The sequence below is a fragment of the Saimiri boliviensis genome, chromosome 7 (assembly GCF_048565385.1).
Source record: "Saimiri boliviensis isolate mSaiBol1 chromosome 7, mSaiBol1.pri, whole genome shotgun sequence".
Taxonomy (NCBI): Eukaryota; Metazoa; Chordata; class Mammalia; order Primates; family Cebidae; genus Saimiri; species Saimiri boliviensis.
The window spans coordinates 83,932,923-83,957,171 of record NC_133455.1 but is presented as its reverse complement, the minus strand read 5'-3'; the positions used below and the strand labels follow the sequence as shown (position 1 = coordinate 83,957,171).

Genomic DNA, 24,249 nt, shown 5'->3' with positions numbered 1-24,249 from the left:
ATACTTATACTTTGACCTGGTCTCTGTATTTCAGTTTACAAAATTTTATAATTCCTACAAAAAAAAAATGTGACTTCTGGGAACAAACTTAGTTTTCCCAATTAATATAGCTCCTGTCTAGGGTATTTAAGCTGTCTACTCACCCAAAGTGTAATTGGGGAAGTGGAAAAATAACATACAACTAAGACCTAAAATATTTTTGGGAATAATCTAAACAAATGAGAAAATAGTAACATACTGATTTAGAAAGGTGGTGGAGGCAAGATAGCAAATTGATTGGTAGAAAATACATCTATTTTCAAATTCTGGCCCTACCAGGAAATACTCATTGTTCAACCTCATTGTTGTCAAATGAGCTCAACAATATTACCTGCTTATGGTGGTTGAGAAAACTTAATGGGATAATACACAAAAAGTGCCCACCATGTCACCTAGATATTTTAGGTATGTTACAAATCTCCATTTTGCCATCTTACCATCATTTCACTCATCTCTGCCCCATGCCTCAGAGCATCTTCTGTGGAGGTGCATTCATTTATTGATACAGGTACATTGCTAGGCATTAAGAATTGCAAAGATAAAAGATAGCCTTACCTCTACAGGGAGTCCAGGGAGGGACTCCTTGAGAGAGAGACCAGGAAGGGAAACAAATTGCTGTATAATGGGTTATGGCATTATAAAGCTATACACAGAATGCTGTGGTTCATAATGGACATTCTTGAAGCTGTTTGAGAGAGAAGGGAAACTATCTGATGAATAAAGATTTAAAGGAAGTGGCACTCTTTCATAGAATCTTTAAAAGTAGGTAAGACTTGGCAAGTTGGAGAAAAAAATAAAACGTGTTTTAGCAGAGGGAGCAGTAGATTCAAGGGGAAGAGGCGGGTAAGTAGGTGAGAAATCTTGGTATCTTCAGGAGACTAAAAGTAATTCAGTGTCATTGGAGGAAGGGTTCTGATGTGGGAAGTATCAGGGCATGAAGCTGGAGAGTAAACTCCTGAGCAGCTTTTAGATGATGCTAAAGATGCGTAAAGGCAACAGGATGCCATTTGTCACTTTAAGAAGCGGGTCGTTACATGCATAGATTTGCATTTTAAAAATATAAACCTGGAAGCATGGTGGAAATTACTTCACCCTCAGTCAGGATTTGTGCATTTTCAATAGTCATTTTACCTCTGTGATTTCTGAAAGGACCTCATATGAATAGAAAATGCTTTTTGTATTACTCATTTATTATTTCATCAGACATTTCTTGAGGAAAGACCATGCTATATTGTAGGCACTGGGATGGATTCTAAAGTTGAAAATCTGCTTTTAAAGAGCTCACAGTCTAGTAGCAGAGATAGACATGAAACAAACACCAACAATGAGAAAACAGCAGTGCTGGAGATCTTCACCCAGAGAGCCTGGGGACTTGTGAGGAAAGGGAAGTAAGAGGTTCAGAGACAGGTTAGTATTGGTGTCCATTGATGGTCCTCGTCACTGATGTTTCAAAGTGGGTTATTATGAAGAGAGAATGTTCATCCCCATTCCCAATCAAGGTCAGGGGTCATTGCTTCCAATGCTCAAGAAGAGTGGGCTCATTTATTCCATAAAAGCTTTGTGTCTGTACTGGAATGATTAGTGATTTGTGTCTATACTAGAAATGGGAATGGAAAATTGAACCAACCGACTTTACTTAATGTCTGAATCATTGGTTATTCCTTCTTTGATTTATTCAACAAACATTCCTTGAACAACATGTCGCAGGCATTGCTAGATTTGGAGTTAGAAAGACAAATGAGCCTGACTTCTCCACTTTCTTTTTTGTGCAGAGACATAGTGTGAGATTGTTAAAAAGGTATTTCTTTGATTGACAGAGCTGCACTTCTTAAAATCAAATCTTTTCAAAATGTAAGAACAGAATGACAATTACAATCTACAAAAGTGAAGAAGAAATAACTGCTATTTAAGAGGAATGAGATAATGTTTCATAAGGCATTTATAACACTGTTTTTCAAGCCTATGTGGTCAGACTTTGCTGTCAAAGACTCAAAGAAAGTGTACAAACTGAAGCTCTTCCTAAACAATTATCTCTTTTAGTTCCCTGCAACAACAATCTGACAGCTAATAGATTGCCTCAACGAATTTTCATCTTCCTTCATGTTTCCACGGCAGGCAAAGCCAAAATGCTTAACTATCATTAAGGGCAACAGACTGAATTAAATTTACTTTTTTCTCATTTTGTTATTATGTCACAAAAAAACAAGCCCTGAAGACCTGTCTGGAGGAACTTGATAAGTTCAAATAAATTTTTTAAAAAAGAAACCATTTATTTTATACATACATTTTCTAATTTCCTATAAAAAGGCGATACCTCCCCCATAGTTGCTGCTGCATATACTAAGCAAGTTTTTCCACTTTCTGCATCCTAGCTTGCCAAAAGGAGCACTTGCTTTCCTTTGCAACTTCACTGAATTTTCTTTTGTGTATTATTTTATTCATAGGATAATGTCTACACATTTTATTATTGTTTTCTTTGTTTTACTTATTTATTTTTGCTTCTGATCCTGTATACTGGTTTGAGAAAATTAGAATGGGTAGAGTACCTGAGCCAAGTAGTCTTGTGCCCAGGCTTGTACTGAGGCAGTCACAGTAAAGAATGTTTGCAAACCAGTCTTCTAGAGCAGGGCCTCTCAAATGGTAACGTGCTTATGAAGTACCTCTGGGTATTGTTCAAATGCATATTGTGATTCATATTTGGAGGCAGAGCTTAGATTTTCTGTTTCTAATAAGCTCCCAGTTGATGTTGATGCTGCTGGTCCTTGGCTGAAACTTTTGAGCAGCAAGACTCTAGAGGCCCCTCTCCTTGCCAGATTCAGAAAATGTGCAGAATACATAGTGCTTAAGCAAGATACACAGTGGCCAGGGACTCCAGAGCTGCAGTGGTTACACGCTAAATGGTTTTAGGTAGGTTACTTAGTTTCTCTGTACCTCACCTCCCCCTCATTTATAAAATTAGAATACTAAGAGGAATTTCCTCATTGTTGTTATTTTTAATCACTCTATTCCAAGTTCCTAAACAACTTCATTGTTTTTGACAAGGAATATAATTGCAAAAAAAAAAGCAAAGAATGTTCTGTTGAATTTAGTATGATAAGTGGTCTTGATTTTTCTGAGATTTTTCTGGTTTTAGCACTGAAACTTCCATGCTCTGGAAATCCCTCTGTCCCTGGCAATTTAGGATTGTCAAAACGGTTGATCTAGCTGAATTCCCAGTTGGTCTTGAAAAATGACTCTCACAGGCATCCTACTCACCATGATAATTTGTGTTAGGGGGTTATTTAAGTAGTACTTGGTTGGTGGTGGTTTTATTGTTAACTCTTATTTTGTGTTTGTTGCTTTTTGCAGTGTTCAAAAGCTGAATGAGTTTCTCTTGAGTGATGAGATTGGTGATGACAGTTGGCGAACTGCTGAAAGTTCGCTTCCTTTTGAGTCCTGTAAGAAACACACTGGAGTTGTAAGTGCTTTATTTTTCTTATGGAAGTTGTGAATAGAGGACAGTCTCAGCAGAATATGAGTGATATTTGAAGTGATTATAAGCTTTATTTCTTAACCCATCTGAAGAAAAATTGCCACTTGCTCCTACACAGCCTCACAAGTCTCAAGTCAATAAATAAATGTATACAGCTTATCTTGATAAATCCAGAAAGAATTGTCTGAAGGGACAATACGTGTTCAATTCAAAAGGAAATTGAGAGTTTGGTTACTCCACATTTACATAAAAATAACACAAAAGAAGCTTACTACTCATGCACTATTTTCTTACAATACCTTTTATCTATATTATACTTTTTAGTTTAAAACACATTTTCTGATGCATTTTTTGATTCACTTAAAATATTACATTGCCTTTTTATTTTTCCAGCTGAATTACATTGCATTGTCTTTTTCTTACTTTCCAATTATCCCGCTCTTTTTATTTTGCATGTCATGAGGCTTAAATAAAATCGTAAGATTAGTAAGTGGTAGAGCTAGAATTAAAACCTGAGTCTTGTAAGTTGTAGACCAGTTCATTTATCCATGATACTAATATTTACTTAGTATCTACATAAAATCTGGAAACAGTCAATGTTATTTTGTCATATTACATTACATGTAATACGAATAAGTTATTTTTTAAATATATGCCTGTGTTTTTAGATTTTTTGGCTACCTTGTGCTTTGTGCTAAGACCTAGGGATGTAGCAATGAATGAGACATGTGAGATCCTTCCTGTCACAGAATTTGCTTTTTTGAGGCAGGAGTTGATAAGCAAATTAAAACAATAACATGGTTTCACTCTGTGAAGAAAATAAAAGAGGCTATCAGAGAGTCAACTGGGTACTTGAAGCAGGGTGGTCATTTCCAAGAAGTCCCTTCTGAAGAGCCAGCATTTGAGCTAAGATCGGAATAAAAAATGGGTACCTTTCCTGAAAGGTTATGGGGAAAGAGCGCTCCAAGCAGGAAAACTAGTAGGTGCGAAGATCTTGAAGTAGGAATTCATTTGGTGTATTCAGGGAACAGAGGGGCGCTGTGGTTGGAGCCTGGTGAAGAAGAGAAAGATGAGATGATGTAAGAACAATGATTGAGGGCCTTGTAAACCATGGAAAGAGTTTGGATTTTATTGATATATAATAGGAAATTATTGGAAGGTTTCAAATTAGGGAGTAATATAATTTTGTTTATATTTTTAAAAGATTATGTTGTTTTCTGTGTGGAGAGAAGTCACTGGAGGACAAAGACTGAAACATGTAGATCAGTAAAGAGATCATTATAATAACATAGGCATGAGAGGATGATGGTTAGAATTAGAGTTTTTGGTCCAGTTGCAGTGGACATTGTGGAAAAAAAAAAAAAAAAGATCAAATTCAGTATACACTTTCGAGGTTGAGCTAATAACGATTTGCTGATAGATTGGATGGAGGAGGTGAAGGAGAAAGAGGACACAGGGAGGAATCCTACGTTATTGGTCTGACTTCTGGGTAGATGATCTAGCCATTAACTGAAATAGGGAGGCTGGGAAATGAGGAGATGGGCATTGAGGTGTGATCAGGAGGTACCTTTTGCACGTGCAAATTTTGAGATACTTCTTTTTTTTTTCTTTTTTGTTATTCTTTTTTTTTTGAGACGGAGTTTCGCTCTCGTTACCCAGGCTGGAGTGCAATGGCGCGATCTCGGCTCACCGCAACCTCCGCCTCCTGGGTTCAGGCAATTCTCCGGCCTCAGCCTCCTGAGTAGCTGGGATTACAGGCACGCGCCACCATGCCCAGCTAATTTTTCTTTTTGTATTTTTAGTAGAGATGGGGTTTCACCGTGTTGACCAGGTTGGTCTCGATCTCTCGACCTTGTGATCCACCCGCCTCGGCCTCCCAAAGTGCTGGGATTACAGGCTTGAGCCACCGCGCCCGGCCTGAGATACTTCTTAATCCAAGAAGAGACATAAACATTGGAGATATAAATTTAAGAGTCATTACCCATTAGATAATATTAAATCAATGACTGGATTATACCACTTTCTTGAAGAAAGTGTCAAAAATATTCTGATGAAATTCTTAAAAATTAGTATATTTCATAAAGTAGAAAAGCATTGTTCCACAGTGAGTCATGTTAATATTAGTTAATGTTACTATTAGAAAAAAATATGTTTACCATTTATGTGAACCAGCACAAGTGTACATGCAGTCTCCTGACTACTAATTAGAATGTGGAAAGCTTTTCCCAGGAAATCATCTATATTATATATTTTTTACATCATGTTTAAAACTGCTAAAAATAGTTAAGACAATCATGTCACTATATTTAGACTTGTTTTCTTCTACTGTTCTGGAGGGTTCTTTTTTTTTTTTCTGTTAAGTTGGTTTACTGAACAGGTGTGATTTTGTCTGAGAAGGGACCACCAACCATGCTTATATATGGTAGAGGAACGATGCCTCAAAATGCTTGTTTGTTATTGTGTGGACATGGACACAAAGACAAAAATGCATTAAAGAGTGTCTAAACTTTTCAGTAGTAGGAAGGTCAACTATTTGATTAAAACTAGGCTTGTCCCTCGTTGGATGGTCTTAGACTACCAAAGAACTTGTCTTTTAGAGATATGGGGATGACCTCAAGAAACAAGATACGCCGGGCGCGGTGGCTCAAGCCTGTAATCCCAGCACTTTGGGAGGCCGAGGCAGGTGGATCACAAGGTCAAGAGTTCGAGACCATCCTGGTCAACATAGTGAAACCCCGTCTCTACTAAAAATACAAAAAAAAAAAAACTAGCTGGGCGTGGTGGCGCGTGCCTGTAATCCCAGCTACTCAGGAGGCTGAGGCAGGAGAATTGCCTGAACCCAGGAGGCGGAGGTTGCGGTGAGCCGAGATCGCGCCATTGCACTCTAGCCTGGGTAATGAGAGCGAAACTCCGTCTCAAAAAAAAAAAAAAAAGAGACAAGATACAGGAGGTCAAGTTCATGGATTTAGGGAAATCTGAAGAATTTTTTTTATATGAGATGTGGCACAGAAGAAAAATGGAACGGAGAAAATGTTTTGGAAAGAAAAAAAGAATCCCCTTCAAATGCATCCAATCTCTTCAGGGTTATTGAAACCAGACTTGACTTCTTGATGTCTTTCAGGGTCAGTCATCACTGCTGATGGGCCAAACCACAAATGACAAACTTTTTAAAATGGAGTGAAAAAAGCTGTGTGTTTGAAAATAACACTAATGGAAACTCCTTCTTAGAGCGCTTAAGATACTATGTTTTCTGTAAAAGCTTAGAGTTAAGTGGTTTTGGCTGTAGAATCTCCATGGAGAATTAGTGACAGTCTAGGGCCAAAGTCTCTTCATATTACATCTGTGGAACTTTGACTCAAATCTCTGTCAACACATCTCCTCTTCCCACCCTCTTCTTAGTTTTTTGAAGGGCATGAAGTCATTTCTTTTGGACCTGTGGGGGCAATAATGTTACAGAATTAAAGACTCTAGAAGACAGTGCATTTTATATGTAGGTGTAGACCTATTTTGTATGGAAAATATATTTAGCCTAAAGGATAGTGACTTTCTACAACCTCTCCTGCAGTGTACTTCCAGGAGTATTTGTGAGGGCTGTGGGAAGGAAAAAAGAAACTAAAATAAAATTTTATGAACATACTCTCCTCCCCTCTCTCTTTAAGTCTAAATATATTAGTATTTTCTGTGTGACTAAATGACTGCTAGTGTCTTACTTTCTAATCTTTTCAGTGGCTTTTTAGTTTGTATATTTATTTGCGTGTAGCCTAGCAATGTACTATTTGATAGTTTGGTGTTCTCTTGATACACCAGTTGATGGAAGTTGGAAGAGCAATATCTTGTTTGGATTAAATAACTGATTATTCGAGGACATTCCTAATTCCCATAGTAGAACTCAATGGATTTTTCAAAAAGCTAAACCTGCAGTTCCAGGTCAAAAAAATACCCCCCCCCCACCCTCCAAACCAACAACTTTCACAATTCTAGAATCCTTTGCTTTCCTAGGTAACTTAACAGTTTAAAATGTATTATTACTTAGCCTTCATAGTCTTTATAAGGTATTTGAGTAGGGAAGATAATTACGGCTGAGTACAGTGGTTCATACCTATTGTCTCAGCACTTTGGGAAGCTGAGATGGGAGGATTGCTTGTATCCAGGTGTTTAAGACCAACCTGGGCAACACAGGAAGAACCCGTCTTTACAAATAGATAAGTTAGCCAGGCATGATGGTATGCACTTGTAGTCCCAGCTTCTCAGGAGGCTGAGATGGCAGGATCATTTGAGCCTGGGAGGTTGAGGCTGCAGTGAGTTGTATTCATGCCACTGCACTTCAGCCTGGGTGACAGAGTGAGACTCTGTTTTAAAAAACAAAATTATTTATGTTGAAATACTGATTTATTATGTTTCTGGCAGAAAGTTTGAGCTTTAAATTTTTTCCAAATGAGAGGTTTATGAGCTAAATATTCTACCTTCTCTTTAGCCATTTATCTCTGTGTGAAACTGAACTCAAAAATTAGAGAATGACAAATTTCTAGGTATGACTTATGTTCACCTAAATATGTGAAGGCTGTCGCACCTCAGCTGGCATCCTCTTTACAATGGATGCTTTGGTTTGTTGACTAGGAATAGGGCTATAAAATTTGAAATAGACTAGATCATTTTGTAAGACTTATGGATCTCTTGATGAAACACTATAATATCTTTGGATCAAAAAAATCTAGAGCTTTATGCTTCTGTCAATCCATAGCGGATTCTGTGTGCTGTGTAGCTCAATCTGATTTATGTGAGTGTATCAGATTTAAAATTATCATGATTCAGAGAATAATCAGCAATCTACTGGTGGAATAAAAGCCTGATAGCTATGTTAGTCTGTTCTCATGCTGCTAATAAAGACATACTTGAGATTGGGTAATTTATAAAGAAAAGAGATTTAATGGCCTCATAGTTCCACATGGCTGGGGAGGCCTCGCAACCACAGTGGAAGACAAAGGAGACGTAAAGGCATGTCTTACATGGCAGCTGGCACGACAGCGTGTGCCGAGGAACTCTCCTTTGTAAAATCATCAGATCTCTTGAGGCTTATTCGTTACCACAAAAACAACATGGGAAAAGACCCATCCTCATGATTCAGTTAATCCCATGACATGTGAAAATTATGGGAGCTACAATTCAAGTGGAGATTTGAGGTGGGATGCAGCCAAACCATGTCATAGCCTAACAAATGGATTCCAGTTTGACCTGAGTTCATCTGATCACCTTTTAACACCACACAGCTGTTTTTATTGCCTGGGTATAATCCATCCATATCATTGGAAAAAGATTATCCAAAACTTAGTTTGAGGCCTGTACTTTAACCTTCCATCATTTGCAAGTATCCTATTTTAGTATTTTCATTTTTCTTAAGAGGCATGCAAATTAGATTTAACTATAGCTTAAGAATTCTTTTGTTGTTTTTTTTTTAAAGAGTCATTGAAACAATTAAAATATGACATCCACTTGTTTCTTTTCGTTGGAACTTAAGTGAGGCAGCAATGTGAGTAAATGTTCAGCAAAACCTGATTTTTTAAAATAAAGCTTCAACTTGTGTTCTTTTCCGTTTGGAATGCAGCAGCCAAAAACTATAAACAGGAAACAGCCTGGAAGATATCACCTGGACAGCTATGAGCAATCAACACGGCGTCTACGTCCCACAGAAACAGAGGATATTGCCATAAAGGTTATTTTTATTTCCTGGATTCTTACATGAATAGAAACATTTATGTTACTACTTCATGATGAAGTTCTGCAAGTGTCCTAAATTGTACCTTTAAATTCGTTTTACAGTTGTCATTAACCGTAATAACATTTAAAATCACATTCTGATGAGTTTTAATTGTCAGTTCTTCCACATCTCCCAACCACAATTTTTGTTCCAGCAGTACATTTCAATACCCAGAGAATGTGCCTTTCTTCTGAATCTGCTTTAGAAGCTAGTGTCACATTTATTTATTTATTTATTTATTATTTTTTATTTTTGGTATTCCTATGTTTGTCAACCAAATAAATTGACTTATGGAGAATAACAATATTATAAATTCAAGTTTTAGGAATATAAATTAGATAGTCATTGTTTTCTATCAGGGGAGACTCAGGCTAGTGTATGCATTCAACAGTTTCCCGGTACAGCACTTGATCTGATTACAGACTTGGCTGTTTGGACTTGCCCCAGGCGTGTGTGCTTAAGTTAAGGTGGAACAGGCAACCAAGAGCTGGGGATAAGCCCAGGGAGTGGTCAGCATTGGGCAGGAATTGGAGTAGCTGCCGGCAGCAGTCAAGGGCCTCTAGCCATGGGACCTGCCAGAGTCCTGGAAACTTAGCAAACTGGCTGCATTGGCTACTGCAGGATATCCAACTCCCCTGCACAGTCTGGGCCAGTCAGAGAGAGGAGGAGGCTCAGTGTGGGGTGTATAATAGAGCCAAGAGCTATGTTTAGGTCTCTCTCTCCTTGACACCTGACACAATACCTTCCCGCAATAACCACTTCATTATTGGAACAAACGTGATTGAGTGGAAAAAGCTAGTGCTAGCCCCCCCTTTTCCACTAATTTGATGTGTGATGTTTGGGCAAATTACTATGCCTCACTGAGCCACGGTTTGCCCATCTTGAGGTAGACATGCCATTTTAGTGTGGTTGTTTGGGGGTTAAAAGGATATGTCACATATGCATTAAAGAGAGCTCTAGTGATTTTTGACTTTGGCTATGCATTAGAATCACCTACAAAGCTTTAAAAATGTGTGTGTGTGTGTGTGTGTGTGTGTGTGTGTGTGTGTGTGTGTGTTGTTCCCTAGGCAATCATAATGTTCAGGCAGTGTGTGAACTAGGGGCTATGAAAAGATAAGGAATGAGAGATTGGAAAGGATCTTCTATGCTGTTGTTTCTTTGCTATGCCCAGATAACTACTAATATATTAGTCAAAAAAAGGGCCAGTTTTTAATTGACATTTTCTGTTCACTGTAATAGGAATCTAAAAATATGTCTTTTCCATGTGTCTCATAATGGAAAAAAAAGAGACCATTATGATTTTTTTTTCCAAAATTGACCATTCATGCATTAAAAAAAAAAAATGCTGCTTATCAATGGCTTTGGGTTTCCTGTGCCTCTGACTGGCCTCCGCAGTTTCAGGCTCACTTTTAAGCCCAAATTAATCTTTTATTAATGGTGAAAACTCACAAATTGGTAATAATGTATTTATCTTTTTGAAATATTTTATTGTGAAATACAATATACTGCAGAGAAGTACATAGTTACATCAGCAGCTCCCTCAGAAAATCCCCCAACATATATTTGCTGTTCTCTTATATCTTTCCCCTGAGATATAATTGCCATACTGACTTCTATAGTCATCATTTCCTTGACTATTCTTGCTATGCATGCCTCCCTAAAAACATATTTTTAGTTTCTTTAAAGTTTAAATGTATGTGTGTGTGTGTTTTGTGTGTGTGTGTGTGTGTGTGTGTTTATTCTTTTGGTCAACATTATGTATGTGTAATTCATCCATATTGCTGTAACTGTAATTCATTTGTTCAATGATGTTCTATCATATAAATTGTTCTATTGTATAAATATATCAAAATTTCATATCTGTTCTACTTTTGATGGGCTCTTGAGCATTTTTCAGCTTGAGGCCATTGTGAACAGTTGCTGAGTTATAGGGTGTATGCATCCTCAACCTTCCCAGGTAATGGCAAACTGTTTTCCAAAGTGACTGTGCAATTTACACTTTCACCAGAAGTGACTGAGAGTTCCAGTTGCTCTACATCTTCACCAGTGCTTCTCATTTTTTGCCAAGTGTTGTGTGCTGGGAGAAATACAATTGTATCTTGCTGTGATTTTTATTTGCATTTTTCTGATTACAAATGAGGTCAAGCACCTTTCCATTTATATATATATATATATATATATATATATATATATATATATATATATGGAAATGGCCATTAGGGTTTGGTTTAAATGTCTCTTTTGTGAATTGCCAGGTTATTTGTCCTTCTCCTCTTTAAAAATTCTTGGTACTACTTTGACATTCATACATGTTGCAAAATTCTTCTTGCACTCTTATGTGGCTTGGCTTTCTGCTCTGTAATATCTTTCATTGAACAGAAGTTCTTAATTTTAATATAGTCTAGTATACAACTTTTAGTTAGTATATAACAACTTAGTATATAACAACCACTACCTTTACCTAGTTCCAAAACTATTTTGTGACCCCCAAGAGGAAACATTAAGCAATTGTTCCCCATTTCCAACTCTCCTTGCCCCAGTTATGGTTAATGCTTTCGTTTTTTGTTCTTAAAAAAACTTTTCTTACCCAGAGGTCATGAAGACATTCTATATTAGCTTCTAAAAGCTTCGAAACTATATTTTTTACCTTTAGTTCTTTAACACATGTAAAATCAATTTTTGTGTTTAGTGTGAAGTAGGGATGTGATTTAGTAGGTAAGTCAGTGATGAATAATTTATTAGTAAATCGCAAATGTAGCAGTAGTACATTTATTAGTAGCCATTTTCCTAAATTTAGTAGTAAATCAGTAAGGTCTGATTTAATGTTTTCAAGTGCGATATCCAGTTGCCTAGCCCCATGTATTGATCACCATCCCTACTGATCTTCAGTGTGATGTCAGTTACACATTAAGGATCTATATAGGTGTGGATCAATTGATAGTCTTTATTTATTTTTCTCAGGTTTATTTGTCTGCTCATTATTCCACTGTAATGATTACTACAGTTTTCTAATAAATATGGATACCATTTAGAACAAGTCTTTATACTTTTTTTTTTTTTAAACCTTCTTAGCTCTACTTGGCCCCTGTGGGAAAGAGGCTTAGGTGCTCTGAGGCTCACATCTTTGAATTTGTATTTTTTTCCTTATATTTTGACTTGACATTTCATAACTGCTTTCTTTAGTGAGATGTTTTACAAACCAAATTTTGTTCAGCATTGTTACTTATTTTCAGCAGAAGGAAATGGACAGTGGTCTGTGCATCCTCTGTCTTTAAATTTTTAAAAACTTCTTTTCATTGAGGTGAAATTCACCGACAACCATTTCAAAGTGAACAGTCCAGTGGTGTTTAGAACATTCACAATGTTGTGCAACCATCACCTTTACCTAGTTCCAAAACTATTTCATCACCCCAAGAGGAAATCTCAAATCCATTTAGCAATTGTTCCCCATTTCCCACTCCCCTTCCCCCAGCAGCAACTAATCTGCATTCTGTTTCTATGGATTTGCCTATTCTAGATACTTCTTGTAAATGGAATCACATACTAGGTGACTTTTTGTGTCTATATGGCTCCTGCTTTTAAATTTTAATTCATTATTTCCCCATAGCCCTGATACTCCTTCCTATCAAAGTCACCTTATCCTCAATATACCTACCCCTACCCCATCATTATAGAACCAGCTCTAATGTGCTTGATGTGCTTAGGCATGCTCATATCCTTGTAAAATATGCAGGTTGTCATGAGCGTCTATGTGCTCTCAACTGACAAATGTTTTCATGATCGTTTGCTCCTTCTAAGGGCACCATTGTATCCTGTAGAATGCATCACTGCATTTTACTTATTCCCTAGTGATGGACACTGAGCTTGCCTCCATCTTCTATCACAAATCCTGCTCTGATGATCATCATTGGATCTATCCTTACATGAACCTTTATGAAGATTGACTTATATATTAGCTGATTTTCCAAGTGCAAACATCTAGGCTGGTGGGCAATTTAGTGCATTTTGTAAAAGGCAGGAGGGAATGAAAGTGTAAATGGCAGCAGGAGAAATTAACTTTAGCCTTCCTCCTCTTCCATCTTTCTTGGGTGGATGTTGTTCCTTTTTTACTTCTATGTAGCACCAAATCGGAAGGTGACATTGCATTCTTCCAAAATCTAGTTCTTTCCTGCTACTTTCAGACCATAACCTTCCCCTGCCACACTCATAAAGCTTTTCAGAAGACCTCATAATCACTCTTCCACCTTCAATGTAGATGTGAGTATGTTTCCTAGTCCACCTTTTTAACTTTGTATGTGCCACAGATGGATAGGATTTAAACTTCCAAGGGCACAGTCTATCTAGTATCGCAGCCCGAAAATCCCCTAATCTACCATCACTCCATTTGCACAACCTCACCTGGAGTTACACTTGGTCACTACCTGGAACTGCATCCCCTCTATCTTACTCTATTAGACTTGTCAGTCACTGACAACAAAATCTTGGTCCCCAAGTTTTCTCAGGCTTTTACTTTCCTGGTCATTGTTTTTTAACACCATTGAAAGCTTCGATATCTTGAGCCCCTTCTTTTTTCTCCCAGTCCTTGAGTACCTTTCTGCAGCAATCCAACCTCATGCCTTCTACACATCTATAACCAGACTGCTGAGTGCTATGGAGAAGGTGACACAGTGGTGCAGGCCAGCGTGGCCACCGATTTATTATCTCCAACCTCAGCTGACACCCCTCCCCCAGTAGCTATCTGCCATCCTTTTACATGCCTCTTAGCAGCATTACTTTCCAAACCTACAGTAGCTATGCAGCTGTCACCACTCTATTCCCACCTCTTTCTCTCTCCTTTCGCCTCCTGTTTCTCCAGATCACCTTAGCTCCCAGTTCACTGAGAACATCAAGTGTCATGTAGGGCCTCTCTCGGTTTCATGCCGGCCCTTGTCCACAAGCATCAATGTTTGTACCTCTTTTAGCCTCCTCACCTACTCTCGGAGAGAAAAAAATCTTCAGCCTTTCAGGCTGTATAATTTCTTTGAGTGCTATTTGTCATTTAACCATAATGACAGCCCCAGCCAGCTCTGCCCCAGCTGGCTCTATTCATCATTTCCCCTGAAATATTTTCTAGTTTTTCTGATCTTCGTCCTATTCTCACTATAGTTCTTTACCTACAAGCGCTTTCATTGACATTCAGTATATTTTACAAAACCAGCTAAAAGGCCTCTTTTTTTAAAAAAGTGTTTTGATTCATCCCAGAGGTAAATGATTTTCTTTATGAGCTGCTGTTGTACTTAGTGTCTGTCTGTCCCTTTTATTTGGTACTTAGCCCATACTATCTTGTCTTGTCCTCACTTCTTTCCATGGTTTGCTTGCTCAACAGATTGCAAGCTTCAAGAGAGCAGGGAAGATGTCTTATGCCTTCTTTGTAACCCACACCAACCTAACATAGTGCCTCACACAGAATGAGGATGATCAGCCATATTTATAAAGCAATCAGTGTTTCTGATCCAGCCCTTCCATGAGACCCTCCTTCCATGACTAATTTCATGCATAGCTATGTGACCGCTATTACTAAATATTGTGCCATACGTATTACAAGCTAGAGAAAACCTGCATGGAAAAACATAACCTTTACAAGCAGAGTTTTTCACTCTTTTTATTTTATGAAGTTTTCATGTTATATGTAGTTAAAATTGAGATATCACAAATCCATTCTGCAAAATTCCAAAACAATAGTGTGCTTTGGAATTTCATTTGTGGTTTTGAAATAAAATATTAGTTTATGAGTGAAGTGTATCTTTAATTTCTCCTGATTTTTAGGAGCCCTTCCTCCCCTCATCTGTATCTACTCCATCCTTCTAATTTGAGGTTCTGTTATTGTTTTATTTTCTATTTTTATAACTGGTAAAACTATTAAGTCAACTTGAAGCTTATTAAAACAAATAGATTTCGTGGGATGAATACAGGGTATTGTGATCTCTGCTGATTGTTGGCATTTATACCAGAAGCAATGTTGGCTCACTTCTTTTATTATTCTTTATCCTTTTTTTTTTTTTTAAACTTCAATGAATAGCCTACACAGTTCAGGAAATTCATTAATTATAGACTTTTCCTCCTCAGTCAATGCAGTCATTTTGCTGAAATAAGTTGTGGTTATTTCTCTTCTTTATTTTAATCAGTAGGATCTGGGGAATTGTCTGGCAGTGAGAAAAAAGTTAATGTGGGGATTTTGTTGGAAAATGTTTGGAATAATTGTCTTTTAAGAATGTCTCTATATAAAAGATGCAGTAATTCCAAATTTTAAAAGAAAATTTTTAGCAATCTTCATATCACAAATTGAAAGACCCTCCTTTCACTTTCATTCTTTTTAATTTTTCATTACTATCACTAAATAACTCTAAATCAGAATTTCATCATTGTGTGTTCTACCTTGTGTTGTCTTTTAGCACTAAAAAATTTTTATTTTAATTAGAATTATTCATTGATACCACATATATAATTTAATTTCTAATTTTTTTTTTCATAGGTCACAAATGGGTACTTTTCATGGGGAAGTGGTTTAGCTACATTATCCAATATAGACATTCGAATTCCAACAGGTAAGAGTCATTTGTCACGCATTTTTGTAATTATTCATGACCATAATCATGGTTTTTCAAGATAATTGAGCCTTAAAAAAAGAGAAAGACTTTTTAAAGACATCAATATTATTTATGGTTACCTATTTGCACCATTTTGCTTGTGAGCCACTGTGTCACTGTGGAAACAGGGCTGGAAATGATAAGACCTGCCTTTCACTATGGAGTCTATACCTTTGGACAATTATTTACTGTTCATTTGCTGATTTGGACAATTTAAACAGTGGGGTGGTTGATTTCACTTTTTGTTTGAGAAACACTTTAAAGAATGAGTATATGAGAAACTTATTTTCTATCCATGAGAAATACTGATGAAGTTTTCAAGATACTTAAAACTTAAATATCCAATAATTATGTGGATTTAATATTTTAAAAAGTTTTATTGAAGTGTAATTGATTCACAAAAATTCCACATATTTGATGCTTACATTTTGATGAGTTTTGGTATATATATATATGCACACACACACACACACACACACACACACATATACGTATACATACACACATATATATATACACACACACCTGTGAAAACCATCACCACAATAAAGGCATACTCAATATGCAGTTGCTACCAAAAATTTCCTTCTGTTCTTCTGTTTTCATTTTATTTTTTTTGTGTGAGAAGAATACTTAATATGAAACTTATCCTCTTAACACATTTTAAAATACAGAGTACTATATTGTTAATTGTAGGTACTAGGTACTACATTGACCAGCAGATTTCTAGAACTTACTCATCTCACATAACGGAAATGCAGTAATACCTATTGAACAACAATTTCCCATTTCCCTTTCCCCCATCCCCTGGAACCCACCATTCTATTTTCTGCTTCTGTGAAAAGAAATATCTAAAATTTTGACTAAATTAGTTAAAATACCTAAAAGAGTCAAAATTTTAGGTAACTCATATAAGTGGAATCATACAGCATTTGTCCTTCTGTGACTGGCTTATTTCATTTAGCTTAATGTCCTCTAGGTTCATCCATGTTGTTATGAATGGCAGGATTTCCTTCTTTTTATAAGACTGAATAATAACCCATTGCATGTATATACCACATTTTCTTTATTCATTTTTATGTCAATGGACATTTGGGTTGTTTCAATATCTTGGGTATTGTGAAGGATGCTATAATGAAAATGGGGGAGCAGATATCTCTTTGAGACCTTAATTCTGATTCTCTTGCAAAAATACCCAGAAGTAGGATTGTTGGATCATATGGCAATTCTATTTTTAGTTTTTCTAGGAACTACATTCTGTTTTTCATGGTTGGCTGCACACTTCTACATTACCAGCAACAGTGTGTAAGGGTTCCAGTTTCTCCACATGCTCACTAATACTTCTTATCTTTCACCTTTTTTTTAATTTCAGCCCTTCTAACAGGTGTGAGGTGATCTCTCATTATGGTTTTGATTTGTATTTCCCTGATGATTAGTATTGTTGAATGCCATTTTATATATACCTGGTAGCCATTTGTATGTCTTATTTGGAGAAATATCTCTATTCAGGTTCTTTGCCCATTTTTTATTGGATTATTTGTTTTGTTTCTGTTTTAGTTTTTTGTTTTTGTTTTTGCTATTTTATATTTTGGATATTAACCTCTTATCAGATAGATAGTTTGCAAATATTTTCTCTCATTCCATAGGTCTCCTTTTCATTCTGTTGTTTCCTTTGCTTTGCAGAAGCTCTTTAGCTTAATGTAGTTCTATTTATCTATTTTTGGTTTTGTTGCCTGTGCTTTGGTGTGAAATCCAAGAAATCACTGCCAAGTTCAATGCTAAGATTTTCCTCTATTTTTTTCTTTAAGGATTTTTGTAGTTTGTCAGCTCTGACATTTAAGTTTTCAATCCATTTTGAGTTGATTTTTGTGTATGGTATAGTATAGGCTCCAATTTTACTCTTTTGCATGTAGATATTTCAGTTTTTTAAATGCCCTTGTTGATGATCAGTTGACTGTATATGTATAGGTTTATTTATGGCCTCTCCTCTTCCATTGATTTATGCATCTGTCTTTATGCAAGTACCACATTGTTTTGATTACTGTGGGTTTGTAATATATTTTACAAGCAAAAAGTATGATACCTCCAGCTTTGTTCTGCTTTCTTAAGATAGCTTTGGCTGTTTGGGGGTCTACGTTTTCATATGAATTTTGGAATTAGTTTTTCTATTTCTGTAAAAAAAAATCCATTGGGATATGTATAAGAATTACATTGAATCTGTAGATTGCTTTGGGTAGCATGGACATTTTAACAATATTAATTTTTCAGTCCCTAAGCCCAGATGTCTTTTCATTTTTTTGTTTGTGTTTTCATCAATGTCATAGTTTTCAGTGTATATATTTTTCACCTCCTTGGTTAATTTTATTTTCAAGTACTTATACGCTAACAACAAACCGTCTTCAACTAAGAAAATACTATCCACAGTAGCATCAAAAAGAATAAGATATTTAAGAATAAACCCAGTAATTTTTCCTTAAAATGTCTCTATAATTGAATAGAAATATTTTTTGACCTGGCCCGATGTTCATTAGGTGAAGATTTTTCTGTTATAAATGCAAAACAAAGAGAGAAACTGAAGAAGAGAGTGTCTTAGTAACTTAGCCCAAATCACTTTTATCCTGATTATTTATTTTAGTCAAAAATGCCCTTTCTACTCTGAATGAATTGAATAATAAAATTAAAACTAATCTAGATGATCTGGGCAATTATTTCATTGCTCTCTTTACTGATATCAGCTATTCTCATAGTTTTAAAAATAATAAATCATTATATATATATACATATATATATATATATTTTTTTCTTTTTCCAAAAAGACTTATCACAGAAAGGAGCTGTTTAGAATACCTTATCGCTAGAAATCAAAACTAGCCAGTGATTATAAAACATTAGCTTTTTCTAAATGTGTTTTGATTTTATTTCACTAAGAATTCCATCTCATTCTGCAGTTATCCTTTGTTTTGCTTTTCTAGGTCAGTTAACCATGATTGTGGGCCAAGTAGGATGTGGGAAGTCCTCTCTTCTCCTTGCCATCCTTGGTGAGATGCAGACTTTGGAAGGAAAAGTTCACTGGAGCAAGTATGTGTATTTTTAGTTGGCTTTTGTTGCTGTCTCATACATCTGATAATCCTCCAAGGAAAGAACGTAGAGAAATACATTTACATGTTCTGACTCTGAACACCCCTCAGAAGTAAGCACAGCTTAAAAAAAAAATGAGTGGTAACCTTAAATGTTATAAGTAAAAAGTTTTTATAATAGCATAAAGTAGTATATTGCTGAGATAAAAGTAAGGTTGGAATTGTAAAGATAGATTTTTAAAATTAAATGGGTAACAAATAACTTAAAAGCTCATTATATAATAAAATAAGTTATGGAAAACTTACATTATTTATAAGGCTTAAATAGAAGCAGTGCCTTAAAGGTTCATTGTTCAGAGAAGAAATGTCAAATTATCTTTTCCAAAATCTGTATAAGAAAGTAAAAATCAACTATTTATCCTTATGCTTACTTACACTAGATACTAGAATTACCTAATTGGAGATAAGAGTAGGGTTGATTAGTGTGTTGTGCAGTGCTAAAGACATGGAAAAGAGAGCGCGTCTTCCAGAAATTTGAATGATTGCTTCCAGCATAATTTTTCTTCTAGATATTTGAATGGTGGTCAAAGCATATTGTGGTATTAAAAGTGATTCATAAATATGTTACATAATTGGTTAATAAAGAGCAAATTATATTTATTTAGTTTGGCCTACTTAGTAGACTCCTCATAAGTAGTTTATGAAGAAATTGGCTATAACTAATCTAAGAAATTAGGCTCTAGACCAGTGGTTCTCAAACAGCTGTGACTTTTGTCCCTCGGGACATTTGGCAATGTCTGGAGACATTTCTGGTTTCACACGGAAGCACTGGGTTGCTACTGGTCTGGTGGATAGAGGCCAGGGATGCTGCTAAACATCCTACAGTGCACATGACAGCCCCCATACCAAGGGATTCTCTTATCCCAAATATCAATTGGGAAACCTACGGAAATTCTTTCATACGATTTTGTACCTACTCTTATGAATTCTGTGGCTGGGGTGGCTGTTAACATACATAGACATCTCTCAAGAATGAGCAGACTATGACCGTTTTAAGAATTGAAAAAACAAAATCTTGGTTGTGAAATTCAGACTGAAACCAGTAGAAGTGTAAATCTGTTTTCAATGTCATTGGCAAGAGAAGAACAAAAGAGAGAGAATTGTTGAATGTACATTTTATCCCTGTTGAGCAAATCTAGCAAATAGTAGCCTTGCAACTGTTCACTGCATATTTAGGAGAGAGCTCAGTAAATCATTGCTACCTCAGTTTGCTTCATGGCACGAGACAAGGTTTCCCCTGTCACTACCCTCAGGCACTAGATGATGTTCCCCTAGCCACTGTCACTTCCATCTTGGATGAAGAAGCAGATCCCGCTGGATTTAATTATATTGTGTGGCTTGTACAACCATAATTAAGTTATTTGGTTTTTGTTTTTATCCTGATTTATCATCATTAAAACAGAGAGAAGGAATGACAGTGACAGAAGAGGCTTGAGATTTTATTTTCATACTACCAGGAAACTGTCCTAATATGGCCTGTTCCAAGTGTAATTTAAGTTTCCAGGCCTCCGCTCCACTTGGGCTAAATTGACCCCCAATATTATCATTAATAATTATCATTGTGTTACTAAATAAAGAAATGATGTGAGAATGCAGAAAATATTCTTTATAGCCTAGTTATTTATTTTATTCCTTTCCTAAGCATGTATACCAGTTATATTGCCTTATTTCATAAAGTTTTGTATTGTTTTATTTAAAATAACATAGTATAGTAGAGTTGGAAAGATAAAGGTAAAGAAATTTTTAAAATATTGTTTAAATAATCACCTGAGGTTGTAATAGACATAAATGCATGTACTGAAGTCCTGTATAATTATAAAATATTGGCCACAAATTTCTCTCTTTACCTCATGAAAGCTAAGCCAAGGAGGAAACATGAGGAACAAATAGAAATACATTTACTCAATAAAGGTTGATTTACTTTTCTTGAAGAGAACTATGAAAGAAATCTGCCCAACTGTGGTTTATATCGGCAATCCCAGCACTTTGGGAAGCTGAGGCAGGAGTATTACTTGAAGCCAGAAGTTCAAGACCAGCCTTGGCAACATAGTGAGACCCTATCTGTATAAAAAGTTTAAAAAATCAGCAGGGCATTGTGATGCATACCTGTAGTCCTAGCTACTTGGGAGACTGAAGCAGGAAGATCTCTTGACCCCAGGGGTTTGAGTCTGTAGTGATCTGTGAATGTGCCACCACACTCCAGCCTAGGTGGCAGAGAAAAACCATTTCTCTTAAAAAAAAAAAAAAAAAAAAGAAAAGAAAGAAAGAAGGAAAAGAAAGAAACTAAAGAAATATCTTCCATATACCTCATAAAAAGTCAATAAAAGGTTATTTAATTCTAATGTCCTTGATATTCCTAAAATTTATTCAAAAGCAAATTCCATGTGCCAATTATTACAAATAAAATTCAGAATATAATACTGGATTATAGATTACATAGTAACTATTTAAAGGTTTAGAGGGCATGCAGGAGGTAGATGTGGCATAGGTAGTATTAAATCAACATGGTCTAAGTATGCAGATCTTCAACATCTAGTTTGATCCAGGAATGAAATTAACTCCATTTGGAGAAATGCATAAATTGTACATCAGTTGGACCATCTTCTATGTTTAGTATGGAATACAGCTATTTTGTTTCTTGGTCCTTTTTATTTTCATTCAACCTTTACTGAGTACCTCCTTCATGCCAAACACTGATTTAGGTATCAAAGATATAGACGTGCACAAGACAAGACAAATCTTTTTCTCATGCAGTTACAGTCTAGAACATGGGCTGTATATAAGTAATCAACAAGGAAAAGATATATTAGACTTTGATAAATGTCATGAAGATGATAAAACAAGGCAATATAGCAAAAGGTACTATACCTGTGAGGTGTGTTTGAGGATCCAAAAAGGGTCTAGAATGGCTGATAAATACTGACTGAGGCAGGTGCAAGCTGAGGCTTCCTAGAAAGGGAGGCAAATATTCTGGGTATGATAAGGAGCTAAGATTTTGTTCTAAGTTCAGTGGGAAAATATTAGAGAAGTTTAAGTAGACGAGTGATTTACATTTTGCAAAGATATGATGTGCAATTTGAAAAGATGATTCCGATTTGTTGTGTAGAGAATGAATTACAGAGGCAAGAGGGGAATTGAGGGAAACCTTAAATGAGTTCATTTCACTAATTCAGATGAGAGTTGAAGGTAGCTTGATGTACCATGGTCGCTGTGAAATGGACCAAAGTGAATAGATTCAGCATATACCTTGGAGCCAGAGCCAGTAGTATGAAAGTGTAAAAAGAAAATTAAGATAATTCTGAGTATTTATAAAATTCTCATAAAGTTTTATTCAAAAATGTTTGTTAGTTCAACAAACAAATGAAAAAGTAATCCTCTAATACATTGAATAAGTTAATGCAAATTCTATTTTTATTTAATTAAAAGGATTTTATTTCATATTATTCTTAATATATGATAAAACATATTTTAGGATCAGGAATGTTCAGGGGAGTTCAAAAGAGTTATTTAAAAATAACTTTTTAAAAGAGTTATTTGCAATTGCTCTTTTCATCCCAGAAACAAAAGCTGCATGCCCAGTCCAATTTAAAAAAGACATATAACTATTAAAGCAAAGCTAATTTAGAAATTTTGATATTTATAAGCTGCTGTTGTGTAAACGCTTAGAAGTCTTTTGCTTCAACAGACTGAATTGTTTCATATTTTTTAAAGCCTAAAGCAAAACAAACTAAATAATATGGTAAGATACCAAATATCTTGCTATCATTCTTTCACCATGACATGTGTCTCTGATTGCATAAATTTTATTTTTAAATGTGTCCTCATAGATAGGCATGAACAAAATCCAATAAAGTACTCTGACCTATTGCAGCAGGAAATGTTTACTTTGGGCTGGAGAAAAGGTGTTGCTGTTCATCCAACACACACCTATGTGGGTAGAATGGGGTACACAAAAATGCTAATAGTTGTTTCCCTGGGAATTGCTTCCTTTGACCTAGTCTGACATGTGGTAGACCCAGAAAAGAAAAGATTAGAGAGAGGAGAGAGGAACGAAAACATTCTCCAAAATTGTCAGAATGCCGATGTGCACATCTGTCCTGCATTCAGGTTTGCTTCATATCTGTTGAAAAACAAATGTGCCTGACTGAAGTCCTTTCCTGGTTGTCATGAAAAGCAATAATTTCTACTGATATCATAGGAGCTAGAACTAAAAAATGCCTTACCTGATGGATGGTTTCAGTGAGAGAGTCCAGAATGCTTTTTAATTGTGGTGGTAATTATGTAAGAAAGAGCTGTCATTTATCTTTGCTTTCCTTTATTTATTTTTTCCCTCTCACCCGTGCCATCAATCATACTATTCTTCAGGCCCCTTCTGTCCTGATATTCTGACTTCCACCATCTTGGCGTAATCAGCTATGTAACAGTGCTTCAATTATTTTCAGACAAATGGAGGAGTTATCCCTTTTCATGTGACTTTGCCTGGCACGAAGGAATAATATATTATGTCAGCTTTCCTGGATCAGATGTAATATATAATGTTTGTGCCAAATCTAGTTTCCCTTCTTCCAAATGTCATTCCTGATTTAAACTTGCAAAACTCAACTTTCCCATTCCATAAAATTATTAATCATAATACTTGGAAATTGCTAATACACTTTATCAACTTTAACTTTTGCTCTTGAAGGAAAATATACACAAATTCTTCATGGAGAGGTTTTCAGAAGTGAAACTTTATTTTCTAGAAGGGGATTTTATATCTGAACCCTTTGCAGTCTCTTGTTGTCTTGAGTGCTGTTGAGTACCACATTGAATAGTGGAGAACAAGTCTAGACGGAGCTAAATCTACATCTTTATTTTGGAAGAGAAAAAAATATAACCTTCCACAATTGAATTTGATTAAACATACTGATATGTGAGAGGGCTGGAATAGGTAAGCTTTGGAAGTTAAGGATTATAACATTATTCATTAAAATGTTAGTGGAATAATAGGTTAATTTGCTCTTGGAAGACGATTACCTACAAATGGATCTATATTGACCTCTTTTTTCTTTCTCTGACAATAAGAAATGTGTGGTATATACAACTCTTAAAGGAGAATATACATAAATCCTTCAAGGAGAGGTTTTCAGAAGTTAAGTTCCCCTATGTGCTGTTTTGCATTTTTCAGGATCTTACTGGATTAATTAACCCTTTTTTCTTATGAATGTCTTTGTTTATTGC

At 35.8% G+C, this 24,249-nt stretch overlaps 1 protein-coding gene across 5 annotated transcripts in view; it reads left to right on the top strand.

Annotated features, from left to right (window-relative positions):
- Positions 1–24,249, top strand: part of ABCC9 (ATP binding cassette subfamily C member 9) — a 153,920-nt gene that overhangs the window by 44,328 nt on the left and 85,343 nt on the right. For all 5 annotated transcript variants that reach the window (XM_074402880.1, XM_010337297.3, XM_074402879.1 and 2 more), the window contains 4 exons: positions 3,388–3,496; positions 9,114–9,221; positions 15,778–15,850; positions 18,865–18,970. In XM_074402880.1, coding sequence (XP_074258981.1) covers positions 3,388–3,496; positions 9,114–9,221; positions 15,778–15,850; positions 18,865–18,970 — 396 coding nt within the window. The remainder of the gene's footprint in view (positions 1–3,387; positions 3,497–9,113; positions 9,222–15,777; positions 15,851–18,864; positions 18,971–24,249) is intronic.